The 13,784-nt window shown below is 53.5% G+C and overlaps 4 protein-coding genes across 6 annotated transcripts; 3 read left to right on the plus strand and 1 right to left on the minus strand.

The window, feature by feature from the left end:
• Positions 1-110: 110 nt before the first annotated feature.
• Positions 111-3,498, minus strand: LOC131128447 (serine/threonine-protein phosphatase 2A catalytic subunit beta isoform). The gene is made up of 8 exons (XM_058071319.2): positions 3,069-3,498; positions 1,899-1,937; positions 1,647-1,817; positions 1,396-1,569; positions 1,229-1,318; positions 994-1,155; positions 747-865; positions 111-677 (listed from the first exon to the last, which is right to left on the minus strand). The coding sequence occupies exons 1-8, from the start codon at positions 3,168-3,170 to the stop codon at positions 605-607; spliced, it is 930 nt and encodes a 309-aa protein (XP_057927302.1). The 5' UTR covers positions 3,171-3,498; the 3' UTR covers positions 111-604.
• A 292-nt stretch (positions 3,499-3,790) lies between these two features.
• On the plus strand, positions 3,791-5,294 carry srp19 (signal recognition particle 19). Its single transcript, XM_058071328.2, has 5 exons — positions 3,791-4,011; positions 4,399-4,474; positions 4,555-4,626; positions 4,715-4,823; positions 4,912-5,294. The coding sequence occupies exons 1-5, from the start codon at positions 3,974-3,976 to the stop codon at positions 5,040-5,042; spliced, it is 426 nt and encodes a 141-aa protein (XP_057927311.1). The 5' UTR covers positions 3,791-3,973; the 3' UTR covers positions 5,043-5,294.
• Positions 5,295-5,493: 199 nt separating this feature from the next.
• Positions 5,494-7,494, plus strand: rsph14 (radial spoke head 14 homolog). The gene is made up of 6 exons (XM_058071317.2): positions 5,494-5,753; positions 5,827-5,929; positions 6,397-6,518; positions 6,578-6,803; positions 6,875-7,011; positions 7,080-7,494. The coding sequence occupies exons 1-6, from the start codon at positions 5,579-5,581 to the stop codon at positions 7,349-7,351; spliced, it is 1,035 nt and encodes a 344-aa protein (XP_057927300.2). The 5' UTR covers positions 5,494-5,578; the 3' UTR covers positions 7,352-7,494.
• A 386-nt stretch (positions 7,495-7,880) lies between these two features.
• Positions 7,881-13,762, plus strand: LOC131128442 (dematin-like). Of its 3 annotated transcripts, XM_078789383.1 has the most exons (17): positions 7,881-7,956; positions 9,840-9,881; positions 10,077-10,111; positions 10,180-10,257; positions 10,343-10,477; positions 10,543-10,587; positions 10,655-10,838; positions 10,907-10,951; positions 11,019-11,171; positions 11,242-11,345; positions 11,413-11,509; positions 12,416-12,474; positions 12,542-12,584; positions 12,664-12,671; positions 12,741-12,797; positions 12,887-12,967; positions 13,038-13,762. In XM_078789383.1, exons 3-17 carry the CDS (start codon positions 10,097-10,099, stop codon positions 13,149-13,151), a joined length of 1,218 nt encoding a protein of 405 aa, XP_078645509.1. In that variant the 5' UTR covers positions 7,881-7,956; positions 9,840-9,881; positions 10,077-10,096; the 3' UTR covers positions 13,152-13,762. The 3 variants fall into 3 exon arrangements, 2 of the variants coding, with proteins under 2 accessions (XP_078645509.1, XP_057927294.2); XR_013627135.1 differs by lacking the exon at positions 12,664-12,671; XM_058071311.2 differs by having other exon boundaries at positions 12,664-12,797.
• Positions 13,763-13,784: the final 22 nt, after the last annotated feature.

Below are 13,784 nucleotides of genomic sequence, written 5' to 3' on the forward strand. Positions count from 1 at the left end.
AGCTAATCACGAATGTCGAATAAACCCATTTGTTCATACCGGCTGTTTCCCGGCCTATGGAGGATTTGGCAGGGAGATATTCCAAGGAGAAAAGAGGCTGAGTCGGGCCATGGGTTTGTCAACAGGGCATTTTATTCCATAGGTGTAGTCTTTATTCAAATGACAGGAATATACTGGCTAAAACTGACAGCTGGACGACTTGAAGCAAACTTGTTATTGTCCTCTTTTCTTCCAAATGATCTCGCGAGAGGAAAAGCACAAATGTGGTGACAGGAGGTTGTGGTGAAAGAAAAGTATATGGAAAAGGATCAGAATATGGCACATTTGGTCCACCTTGGAAGTTTTATTATGTTGTCTTAAAAACATGTGAAACAAACCAACAAACAAAAAACAGAAGTAACATCTTGGTTGCACGTGTAGGTTTTTTTTAAACTCCAGAAGCACAGCGTTAATGACGGCAGAGTGAAAACACCACTGTGTGTGGGGGCGGGGCGGGGCGGGGGCGGGGCGACGCTAAGTTTAACTCTTGGGTATGTTTTTGCCCAGCCAATCGCTTCTTTTCTTCTCGGTACAGTAAGGGGGGGCGGGGGTTGGCGTGGAACATTCACAGGAAGTAGTCGGGAGTGCGTCTGGTCACGTGGGGCTCGCCGCGGCGGGGGGCGGGGTCAAACTGAAGGCTGTGGGGGGGGGCAGAGAGGCGTGTGAGTGTGTGTGTGAGCGTGTCCAGTGAGGAGCGGACTACTTACAAAGAGTACTTGAGGGTGTCGTCCAGTTCCATGATGGCCGCCTGGTTCCCGCAGCGGTAGCAGTAGTTTGGAGCACTGAAGATGGTGACTACGTTTTTGTCGTGGCCCCAGTTGTAGCCCTGCAACAACGCGAGCCGTTAACACAAGCGGTTGCCCAGCAACAAGGCGGTTTTGTTTCCTTGTTTCCTTATCCGGCCGCTGCTATCGCCATGGAAACTCCGCTTCCCAGAATAGATTTTTTTTTTACCTCCATGACCAGCTGATGGGCGCGGGACACCAGCGTGAGGCCGTTGGCGTGGTTGAAGGTTTCAGAGATGTCCTGCCCGAAGGTGTAGCCCGCACCTCGGGGGGAGATGCCCCACCCGCCACGGTCGTCGGGGTCCGACCACAGCAGGTCGCACATGGGGCCCTGTGAGGGAGGGAGGGATGCATCGGTTTTCTCGCCCGTCTTTTACTCTTTTGCTCGTGATCTGCTACCATACCTCATGCGGGACCTCCTGCAGGCGGTCCAGAGCTCGTATGTGGTCTAGGGTGTCGATGGAGGGCGACAGGCCCCCGTGCAGACAGAAGATCTGCAGGAGGGGACAAACATGAAACGTGTAAAAGTGAGTGGGATGATGATGATGATGATGCCGGCGGCCCCGCCCACCTGTCCGTCAACCAGCGCGGTGAGCGGCAGGTAGTCAAACAGGTCTGTGAAGTACTTCCAGACGTTGGCGTTGCCGTACTTCCTCAGGCACTCGTCGTAGAAGCCGTACACTTGCGTGATCTGCCGAGACTCGTGGTTTCCTCGGAGGATGGTGATCCGCTCCTGGAAGCGCACCTGAAGCGCACAAAACCCATTGGTCCATCCCCCGGCATTTGCATGGATCCCCCGGGGCGATGGTGAGCAGGGCTTACCTTTAACGTGACGAGCAGGGTGACCGTCTCCACCGAGTAGTAGCCCCTGTCCACGTAGTCGCCCATGAACAGGTAGTTGGTGTCGGGGGACTTGCCGCCGATCTTGAACAGCTCCATGAGGTCGTGGAACTGGCCGTGCACGTCGCCGCACACCGTCACTGGGCATCGCACCTGAAAGAAGCGGAAAGAACGCGGTCAACGCCGTTCTCTCGCGGCCACCACCAGAAGGCCACGCGTGGCGGGAAGGCTCACCTCCTGGACGTTGGACTCCTTGGTCAGAATCTCCTTGGCCTGCAAACAAAAGCAGTTACATCATGAGGGGAGGACGGCAGGCCGTGTCGCCTGCAGTTCCCGTTCTGTACACTAGATGGCGCCATTGCTGTGCCACACTGTAGTTCAACGCCATGCAACATTTTTAATCACAACATTACTAATTTATTCTTGGCAAATTGTGACCTTTGTCTTTTAATATTTTGACTTTACCCAGCTTTTTATTTGAGTTTTTTTTTACTCAAATCATTACAATTTTCTTCTCACAATTACGCCTTTATTCCTTTATTTTTTGTTTGTCATATTACTTTTTTAATACGTTTCCTTGAATATTTTCAGCTCCATGCAACAAAATTACATTATTTTATTATTACCCCCGTTAGAACTTCATTTGAAACTTTCCCGACATTATTGTTCAAGTATTTCTGGTTTTGTTTATCTCTCGGTGACGACGTGTACGTTATCTTGAAATAACAATAATATATCGGCACGTTGGGGTCGCGTCGCGTCTGCGCCCGGAAGTCAACAACGTCACCTTCCGCCGAGTGCGGATGGAAACGCCAGGCCAAAAAACAGTTGTAGACAAGCATTGATGAAAGATGACATTGTCACGAGCCAACTACGCGGAAATGCGGTCCTGTTAAGCGATGAGCGTGTACAATAGTGGGATGGAGGTTTCCGGTATCTTTCAGCGTAAAAGCTCCACCTTGATGCAATAAAAGATGATCGATAAAGGCAGGGCGCGGTACATTGGACACTTTCGCCGGAGTAAAAATCAAAAGCACGACTGCGCTGCCAGACGAGACACGACCAAAGGCCCATTTGTGACATTTGTGGAGAAGGGTGTGAAAGCAGACGGCGACCCTTCCCCGTCACAGAGCAGTAAAAGCGGCTGCGTCTATTCAATGGGGCGACAGCAAACGTTGTCGTTTCTGGGGTTCCAACGGACTGACAGACGATAAAACAATCGACACATAATAAGCGATTCAATCCAGAGAGACGATGAATAAGTCCCCGTCGATTTTCCGAGGAAGGTGGCAGGAAAGCACATAGACGCAGCCCGAGCCGTCAAACAGCACTCCAGCAATTAGTCGCGACCCGTTTCGCAATGTAGGCCACAAGCGAAAGCGGTGAATTGAAATGAAAACTTACCATCTCACAGAGTGTCCTGACTTGGCCTTCTGAAAGCTGCTTGCACTCGTTGAGCTGCTCGATCCATTGGTCTAATTCCTTGGTGAAAGATTTGTCTTCCATGACAGCCGCAGTAGTGCTAGGCTAGCTGCGTTCGCGTCCTGAAAAAGGGGGCCTGTTTCGACGCTAGCTTTAGCCGCTTAGCTCCCGTATTGTTAACCCCGGTCAGTCCCGCCAAACCGCTCGCAAAATCTACAATCACGCCGACGATTAACGAGCCGTTCGGTTGGAATTGATCATGATAAGTTAGCAACGTTGAGTTAAAGCCGTAAAGAGACGGATCGTGTCGCCCGGGGGAGTGAGAAGGTTACAAAGTCCCCTTTGCGGCAGAGCGTAGCGGCAGAAGGCAGCAGCGTTGCGGCGGCTAGCCGATGTGCTAAAGGAGCTAGCTACAATAACATCCGGGAATTTCACGGCCAGCGCTGCCGGCGCCGAAGCGACACCGCGTGGAAGACTGCTGAACTGCAAATCGATTCCACCCGCTGCGAGATGCGTTCGAGAAGCCACTTTTGACAAACGCAATACTTTAATAACTTTAATGACCCAAAGCATAGCTTATAACATGTGTATTTTTGTTGTATGTTTACTTTGTTGAGTGAGTACAATTTATGTATGCATGAATAAATCGAGCACGTCCCAGGTACCCGAACGCCACAGGGCTCTCCAGTGGTGGTTTGATTAAACAATCGGTCCAGACCGTGTGGGCGGTGCTTACAAGAAGCAGACCATCTCGGCGTTCGCACGGTGAATGTGCGCTGCAAGAATCCACTCGATACAGTGTTTCCCTGCGGCATTATAACGTTGCCGTTAGCCTTACCACTCGAAGCACATTTGCCACGGTGACGTGGACAACACAACCGCCAAAGATGGCTCATTTAACGGCGAACCCCGCCGACAAGGAGAGGTGAGTTGTCGCCGTGGAAGCTAGCAAAGCTAATGCTAACTGTGCCTCGCTGTGTATCGGACGTACACATTGAGTAATTACGCTTGAATGATTCGGGATAACGAACCTGTTGTTGAATTGAATCGGTTACTTAGTGCTGAACTGCGTATCGGCGACATGAAATACTTTGAATGTAGGCTTGTTTGTTGTATTCAGCTGAAACGGCATAAAGTTTGTCCCTAATGCGTTTCCGTAGACGGCAAGCATGACGTGGTCAAGACGCACAATAATACAAGTCTTGTTTTCCTCCAACTGATCCTACATATATCACATGCTTTGTTGCTACATTGCATGATTGTTTTGCTAATAAGACTGTAATTAATAACTGTTGCGTGTGGGTGTGTCCAGGTTCATCTGTGTTTATCCGGTCTACATCAACAGCAAGAAGACTCTCGCTGAAGGACGAAGGATCCCTGCTGAGAAGGTGCCGAGTTAAAAGGATGTAGTTAGCGTGTGACTTAGCTGCTATACTTTCATAGAAATTAAAGAAGTGTGTGCATGCAGGCCGTGGAGAACCCTTCCTGCGGGGAGATCCGTGATGTTCTGACAGCCGCCGGCATGAACGTCTACGTGGAGGTGATACTGATTGGTTTGAAGGCGGGATGTTTCCCCCCGGACGAGACAGCCCCCTCATGGTGTTTTGTTTTGGTGTTTCTGCCCCCAGAACAAAATGCATCCCAGAGAGTGGAACCGGGACGTGCAGTTCAGGGGTCGGGTCAGAGTTCAGTTGAAGCAGGAGGACGGCAGCTTGTGTGTCAATAAGTTCACCTCCCGTAAGTGCACGCTCGTGGAAAATTGGAGCGCTCGTGGTGAGCTGTGGTTGCGTGATGCCGAGACCCGGTCTCCGTGTTTGTGCTCCAGGGAAAGACGTCATGTTCTACGTGGCCGAAATGATCCCCAAACTAAAGACTCGCACCCAGAAGAGCGGCGCGGGGGAAAGCAGCTCTCAGCAGAGCGACGGAGGCAAGAAGACCAAGAAGAAGAAAAAATAAGCTCTTGCCGTCACTGTTTTGTTTTTTGTTTGTTTTTTTCTTTTAAATACTCTCAATTCTAATGTGTGAGTGTATTTTGTATGTATTACACTTATAAGATACTGGGTAACAGGAGTGGAAAGTAACTATAGGGGTGCTATTTCATGCCCAAAGGACTCAAATAACATGAAAAGGCAGATTTAAACAACAGTACAAGTCATCCATCTTTGCAAGACCAGCAGTGGTGATGCTAGCAGGTAGCATGCTAGTTACATAGCAGCTCTAGTTCTGTAATTGGGTGGCCATGTACTAATACATAAGAACACAAACAGGAAGGCTACACGTATTTTAATTTCATTACAATTAAAATATAAATACAGCAAATAAAATCCAGTAAATTCACACAGCTAAGGTCTTGAGGGGTGTTTAGAGTGGTTGCTAGGCAACGGTCGCCACGCGACAGGCTTGCTTTACATCGCCATCAGCGGTGACGTCATACACCCAACACACAGACGGTTCCAGAACCACGAAGGACTTGATAGCTGCTAGCGACTCGAATGACCGGAGTTTACCTCGACCCCACCCGGGCCCCGGTGGCCTTCGGGCGGCTGGCGATACCGGAGCTCTTCGCCCAGCTGGAGGAGGCCGACACCGACACGAAGCTTCGGGCTCTGTTGTCCCTGTGCGACGTGACCCACGACCCGGAGCGCCTCTACCAGGTCGTCAGCGAAGGTACCGACGGAGTCCAGTGGACCCCAGCCCGCCACGTTTGCTTCCAAAGTGGTTTGTTTGCTTGTGGCTGCAGGCTTTTTGGGACAGTTGGAGGTTTTGATGAAGGATGACGAGCCGGCGGTCCGAACCGGAACCTGCGAGCTCCTCCACCTCCTGACCAGCCACAACATCGGCAGGTAAGCTAATCGTTAGCATGTCAGCGGGTGGCGCCCTAAAATTCAATGTACGTTGATAAAAACGTGCTTCAAAGGCCGCGAAAGTGATCGAGAAGTGGTCCCGGTCCTATCCGTCTTAAAGTGTAAAGTGTTTTTACAAACTACACGACTTGAATGAATTTCGAGTGGTAGCCATCTTTGTTGTTTCATTGCATGCTCTTGAACACCGCGCAACTTTACTGCGCAACTCCACTGCGCAAGCTCCGGCGGCCGAGAAGGGACATTAGACATCGCCACTTCTTTCACACAACTTATACTATGGGAATTGTTTTGTTTCACACGGACGTTTAAAAAGTGACGGACGGGAGTTCAGAGTTCACGCGTTGAGTGTATTAGGGATAAAAAGACAGTTAGCTGAAATGTGTAAATGAAATAGAAAAGCCCCCAGCCAGTAGGAGGAGCTTGGTTAGCATTGTGTGTGTTGTCAGACACGCCCTCCTGTCGTCCACGCCCCTCCTCTCCCGCCTGTCCCTGCTGCTGGATGACGCCTCGGCGCCATGCAGGACTCGAGCCCACCGCGTCATCAACAGCCTGGCGCTGCTGCCCGCAGGTAGGCTCTGAGGTCAGGTGACCAGAGGCAGGAAGTGACGCAGGAAGCGGCTGTTGCAGGCGCCGACACCTTGCAGCCGCTGCTGGCGAAGCTGATGGTGAAGCTGGAGGAGGAGGAGGAGGAAGAGGAGGTGCAGGCGCTGCTGCTATCCACGCTCAACTGCTGCTCCCGTCAGGACGCCCTGGCCGCACTCGCCCACCGCGGCGTCACGCTCATCGCCCGCAAACTCCCCCACGCCTGCTCCGACATCCGGCGGGAGGCGGCGGGGGCCATGATGGCGCTCAGGTGGGTTTGCCAACACGTGGACGCCTGCTTGCTTGCTGGTGACCTTCTGTGCCCCCCGAACACGCACGCAGCGTCCCGGTGGAGGGCAAGCGCCAGGTGTGCGAGGCCGCCGTCCTTCCCGTCCTGGCGGCTCTCCTGCGGGACCAAGACGTGGACGTGCAGGCCAACGCGGCGGGCGCCATCATGAACACGGTGGTCATCACCACAGGTAAGCACGTTGCTGGCCTCCGTGTGCCCGCCTTCGCCGCCTTCGCCGCCAACCGTGTCGTCCCGCAGGCAAGCATCAGTGTCTGGACCTGGACGTCCTCCCCGTCCTGCTGGACCTGGTCTCTGAGCGCAGGGAGGACAAGGAGGAGGAGAAGAGGAGGAAGGCCCTGGTGCTCTACTCCCTCAGGGCGCTCACCTCGCTGGCCGAGGCTCCCGAAGGCCGCCGCCGCCTGCTGGAGCAGCTCCCCATCCTGGTGGGGCGGAGCCAGGCCCCCGAGGACGACCCTGACATCTCCAAAGCTGCTCGCACCGCCGTCAGTGTCGTCACCTGGACGCCCTGAGAATAAAAGACCATGATGTCATGCCAGGGGCTCGTACTTTCACCGCCGCTAATGCTAGCTCCTCACCAAGCTAGCATTGGTCAGGTGACGCTGGGGTGGGGTCTGATTGGCTGAGGTGACGATGCCTTCAAGGACACTCAAGCCTGAATGGGTGCATTTTTACTGGCTGACCTGCCGCGCACAACAGATGACACACTTTGTATCCACGCCTTTTCCCTCCAGGGGTCCTTCTTCTGCATCTCTGGACATCTCCCAACCATCTCAGTCCGGCCTCTGACTTCATCTCTAAGGACATGTAACGTCCCTCTGATGTACTTCCTGATCCTATCCATCCCGGTCACTCCCACTGAGAGCCTCAGCATCCTCATCTCTGCTACCTCCGGTTCTGCTTCCTGTCTCTTCCTCTACAGGCCAAACATCACACCACATACACATTTAGGCCTATTTGCCAAGTCAAATAAGAAAGCCACGCCCCCCTCGGCAAAGCCCCTCCCCCTCCTCCACCCCCTCCGGGCTGCTGTTAATGGTCTGCTCCACGCACACGCGCGCCTTCACTGCAGGAGGACAGTCGCTGCATGATTCCCTCTCCGTCCTCGGGCTGGCAGGTAAGACTCACCTTCTTCCCAACATGGAGGAAGACGACTGGAATGGCGTTCATGGCAACTTTTTATGTGGCAAATGTGGGAGCGGAAAATTTTGGTGCTGCAGCGAATGCGACATACGTGGAAGATGTGCTTTGGGGGGGTGTGTGTGTGTGGGGGGGGGGGGGGGGTCTTCAAACCTTCATCCTGTCAGTCAATGCTTTTTATGATGGGATGATAATAGTGACGTAAGAGGTGCATGGCGGGGGAGGAAGGGGGGCGGGTGGGAGGATTATGGAGGAGATGGATTTATGTAACACACACACACACACACACACGGAGGTAAAAAATCAATAGATGACTCGCGTGACGAGCTAGCTCGGCATCATGATGAAGCTGCGTCGCCATGGCGATCAGGAGCCCGGCTGTATTAGCCTGCTAGCATCACACGGGTTAGGGGAGGACGCCGTCACGTGACGACGCGAGGTCGACGTGAGGTGGCCGTGCGTCTCAGGGAGGGAAGAGGCGCTGGGCCGCTGGATTCGAGACGCGTGTTGATGGCGGCAAACGCGCTCAATGTGTTGGCGCCTCGTCGCTTATCTCTGCGAGCAGCAGGGGGCCGAGGGGGGGTGGGGGGGGGGTCTTGATGCAGGAATGAGGCCACAAAGTGCCAGCAGAGTGTGTGTGTGTGTGTGTGTGTGTGTGTGCGCGTGCGCTGACACTAAATGATTCCAGTGTAGGAATGTTAAGTCTGGATTGACAGATGGACACACACACACACACACACACACACACACACACACACACACACACACACACACACACACACACACACACACACACACACACACACACACACACACACACACACACACACACACACACACACACACGCTGCTGTCATGACGACAAAGTAGGAGGAGTCATCTGTCAGGGAAGAGAATGAACAACGTTCCCGAGCCGTCAATCGTCAGCCAATGGCCGTGGCCGTTGCTGGCTGGTGACACGTGGGCGTGGTCATGTGTCTGCCAGGCCGAGATAAGCACGCGCTGTTGTAACCATGACGACAGCACGGTGAGGCTGCATCCCCGTGAAAGGTGATTGACAGCTGGTCACGTGACGCCAGGGTGCAAAAGTGCTGAGTCATTGTGTTCCTTCTGGTGCTTCACGAGCTTCCACGAGAGGAATGCTGGGAGATATTTGCAGGTTGCTAGGTAACCGCAAGCAGCCGTCCAATCAGCTGCCAGCGAAGTGATTGAGGCGCTGCCCTAAAATAGACCACCCAGGGTTCCTACATTTCCCAGGGTTCCCGGTGTGTCGCTGCCCAAGAGGTCCGGTGTCACGTGGCGTCTTTGTGGGCGTGAGTGATGTGCCACCGTGTTAGTGGCGGTCACCGACTTTCTTCAAGTCAGGTCCTGAGAGCGGGAAGACCTTCTCGTTCGCACGCGCCTCTTGCGGTGCATTCACGGAGCGTAGGCCATACGAACGATGGCAACGTGTTCTCTGGCGTTACCGCAGAGTTACGCAACTCTTGTTGCTTAGCAACAGTTCTTGGAAAGCAAACCTGCGAATAGCCGTGGGGATGGTATTATGGGATGTTGGTCATGCTCATCATTTGTGCTAATATTTTTTATTTTTTTATTGTCAAATTTTAATATTTAGCTTCACTTTTTAATTTTTACATTTTTAATGAATCAACATTTTTATTTTTAGATTTTCAAATGTGCAATTATATATTTTTAAATCTATTTATTTATTTTAGCTCCACTAGTATAAATATACACACTCAGCCATGAGTGGTGAATAAATTATTGGGGGGGGGGGGGTAAAAGATGAGCCAGAGCTTCAATGAAAGCCGACATTTCACATGAAGCGTGTGTGTGTGTGTGTGTGTGCGTGTGTTTCAGGAGGCGGAGCAACAGCAACAACATGATGACTTTGCCTGCGAGGTAACGTTAGCACACTTCCACTTGATTCCACCAGAGTCCGGAATGATCTCTTTGTCCCCCCCCCCCCCCCCGGGACAGTCCAGTCCCGAGCTGAGCTCATTGTGGTGTTGGCATGCTGTGAGAGTGTTTAGCCTAGCTTGCTAGGCGCGTCCCACCGGTTGAGCGGCAATGACAAACAAGGTTTTCTCCTTGCAGGAAGTGACCAATCAGCAGCCATGATGATGCCAAAGGTAAGCAAGCAGTAGCCGCTAGCCGCTAGCCTAGCATGTTTTGTCTTGACGTGTGTCCCGCTCGGCAGAGGCCTCAGACGTCTCCGGGGAGCGTGTTGTCCGTCAGAGGCTCCGGCGTCCCGGGATCTCCTGCTGCCGCCATCGTGGTGAGTGTCACCTTCTTCAGCATCCGGACTCTCCATTCCAACGTGTTCCAACGTTCCACCTTCACCTTCACCTTCACCCCCGCAGGCCAGAGTGGAGGACGGCGTCATCGGGTATAAGGACTTGGCGGCGCTCCCACGGGACAAAGCCATCCTGGACATCGAGAGACCCGACCTGATGATGTACGAGCCGCACTACACCTACGGTTCACTGGAGGCGTCGGTGAGTCAGAAGCTGGACCCGGCTCAGCATCAACGTGGCTGACGGTTGCTTGTCTTCTCCTGCAGACATCCTTGTCCTCTCGCTCCTTCTCGCTCCCCGCCTCCCCCGAGGTAGGTCACCGGGAACGTCGCCACATCCTGGACTCTGCTGCTGACCTTTCGCCTGTCTTTGCTCCAGAACCTCCACAAGGAGGCCAGGGAGTGGCTGGAGAGATGTTCTCCTGGGGGTTCCTCGCCAAGTTCCGGCAGCAGGAAACACAGCAGCAACACGCCGCCTTCGCCACACACGCCACACGCACACACGCCACACGCGCCACACACACATCCTTCCAGGAGCAGCCTGCACCACTTCCACACACCAGGTCTACTTTTATTTTGGAACTTCCTGTCAAGTCCATCATCAGATGTTAAGACGCTTGTCTTGTTTCAGACAACGGCAGCAACATCTACAAGAAGCCCCCCATCTACAGACGAGGTGGAGAACCCGTCCATCAGGAGCTGTTAGCATCGTTAGCTCACCCGTTGGCATGCTGTGTGTGCAGGCGGGGCGTCTTCTGCCATTCCTGCAGGGAAGCACTTGGAGGACCTGATCATCGAGTCTTCAAAGTTCCCGGCCGCTCAGCCTCCAGATCCAAACCTTCCCTCCAAGATCGAGACGGACCACTGGCCCTGCCCCCCCTCCATGGCCGTCATCGGTAGCATCCCCTTTCCTTGCTCCTCCATCCTCCTTTCTTCTCCTTATCTCGTCCCGGTCCTGTCCCGCAGAGAAGGAGCATCGCAGGAGCGAGGCGAGGGATGAGGACGAGGACGGCGAGATGGACGATGAAGTCTGGGCTTTGCGAGCTCTTCGCAGACAAGAACTGAACAAGGTGTCCATCGTGGGAGGGCGGCAGGTCCAGAGGCGCCGCACCTACTCAAGCTGATGTTTGTGCTCAGATCCAGTCCAACCTGGGAAGGATCATCCTCAAGGAGGAGACTTTGGCGCTTCTGAGGAGGAAGACCCGCTCCCTGCCGGACCGCAGCCAGCATGCAGGTACTGATGGCGTCGTCAGGGGGACACCTGCTGGGCCGCATCAGGACCTGCATCAGTATTCGATGTTTGGGGATGTTTTGGTTCCAGATGTTCCGGCGGTTGCACTTGAAGGTCTTTCGTTGCCCCCCTTTGACCTTGCGACCGAGGGAGAGATCTCGGATTTACGTGTCATAGGTTGCGTTGTTTGTAACCCTTCCAGAACCTCCTGGTTATTTTCTGGTCCTAACTCTGAAGGCGTCTGTGGTTAGGATGTGGGACCTCTGAGGACCAAGCTCAAGGTGAATCACTTATCAGGACAGGATCATGAGGTCCGGTGGTACCACACCTCAGCTGTAGTCCTCCTCTGATAGGGAAGCAGCTGGTCGCCCCCTCAAGGAAAGGAAAGAACCTCAGTTCTTTGTCTGAATTAGCTTCCATGTTCCGTGTGTCGGACCTTGTCAAATGTTCTGGTCATCGATGGAGATGAGGAATCCATCCTGTTCATGTTGGATGACTCTCTCCAGTTTGATTCATCTACACTGCTTTTTCCTGAAGGTCGTCTGATGCTTGGTCGGGTGATTTCCAGAAAGGTTGGGTGGTGACTAGAACAGTCTAAGGTTCCGGGGACTTTTGGTAGAGTCCTGAAGATAGACTTGAGCAAGTTCTTGGGAAACGTTCAGTTCTCGGAGAGTACAGATCATCTGCGGAGTTTCCATTGGTCCTTTGTGGTGTAGGAGACTGGGGACTTGGGAGTTGGGCGGATGGAACGGGTGTGCGGTCTCGGTGGGTGTAGCGGCGTGTACGTTAGCAAACCCCCCTCCCTGAAGCGGGTTTGTGGTTGGGTTCCTCAGACCAAACCAACCAATCTTCTCAAGGAACCGACCTTTGTTGCCTCATGATCACTTCCTGTCTCTACTTCCTGTGCAGGTGCCGCCACTTCCAGGTCTGTTTATTTCCCAGCATCCTCGGGGACAGGCCTGTCCAGGGTGAGTGTGTGTGTGTGTGATGCATTCAGGGGCTGAGTGTTGCATTCGTGTGCTTGTATCTTTTCAGCTCCGGTCAGCAGACCTCAGCTCATCGCAAAAGCCCGCCGCAGGTAGTCCCACCCCTCCGCCCCTCCGCTCCAGAGGCATGATGGGTGGTGGTGCTAATGTGTGTGTGTGTGTCTCCCACAGGTGTTCAGGTAGTGTGTGGTCCTCATTGTGCGTCATGTCGGCCATTTTGTGGTGATGTTTGTGTGTTTGTGTGTCAGAATGGAGACTCCGGGATGGACCGAGGCGACTCCCTGCCCGCCATGTTGGAGGTCAAGGTATTGATGTCACAGGGTGGGGGTGTGGGGGGGTGTGGGGGGGGTGTCCCAGTGGTCGCCATGACGCCTCCTTCTCCGTGTTGACACAGATTTATCCGTATGAGATGTTGGTGGTCCACCACAGAGGGCGGAGCAAGCTTCCTGCTGGGGTGGACAGAACACGGCTGGAGGTAAGCAGTGGCGCCGCTTGGAGCCGAGAGGTCAAAGGTCACCGAGGCGCTGCTTGGTTGTCCCCCGCAGAGACACCTGTCACAGGACGAGTTCCTCAGCGTGTTCGGGATGACGCTGGCGGACTTTGAGCAGCTCTCTCTGTGGAAGAGGAACCACCTGAAAAAGAAGGTGTGTCTCTTCTGACTCCCGGAGACACGCCCCGTTTCGGCCGGCCACACCCCCCTCGCCACAAACCGTTTGTAACCGTTCCCTTTAAGGTCCGTGAAGGACGTTCAGGAAGGACAAAGCAATAAGGTCTTTTATGATGTCATCATGTGACACCACCAGCAGAGGCCTCGTAGGATCGGCCATGATGCTTTTTACCGCACGTCACGTGACCCAAACCGCCGCAACACGCGTCCAATCAGACCGCTCGGATTGCGACGGTTGAGTTGAACGCAGAAGGCCTCAGCAGCCAAGAGCGTCTTAAAACAGAAGGTCACCGCAGGAAGTGGTTTTAAAGTTTGGACGAGCAGCTGCTACTCTGCAGCTAATTAGCCTAGCTTACTGATTAGCTTACAGGTGTCATCAACACGTGGCACATGGATGTTTTTCATTCCGGCTGTGATCTAACAACGTATGCTTTCATCACCCGAGTTATCTGCCTTTCGTTTTGCTGTGAAGAAAGGAAGCAAGGCCACGTCGTCAGCGTCCTTCCAAGGTTGGACTTTTTGCCGTGTTTGTGACGAAAGACTTTGTGCCGCATGCATGACGTCACCGTTGAGTTGCCGTAACTAATAAACGCATCAAGCATCCGGCCGTGTGGTCATTGAACGC

Source organism: Doryrhamphus excisus, linkage group LG3 (genome assembly GCF_037039965.1).
Source record: "Doryrhamphus excisus strain RoL-2023G ecotype Guam linkage group LG3, RoL_Dexc_Guam_v1.1, whole genome shotgun sequence".
In the NCBI taxonomy this organism is placed as follows: Eukaryota; Metazoa; Chordata; class Actinopteri; order Syngnathiformes; family Syngnathidae; genus Doryrhamphus; species Doryrhamphus excisus.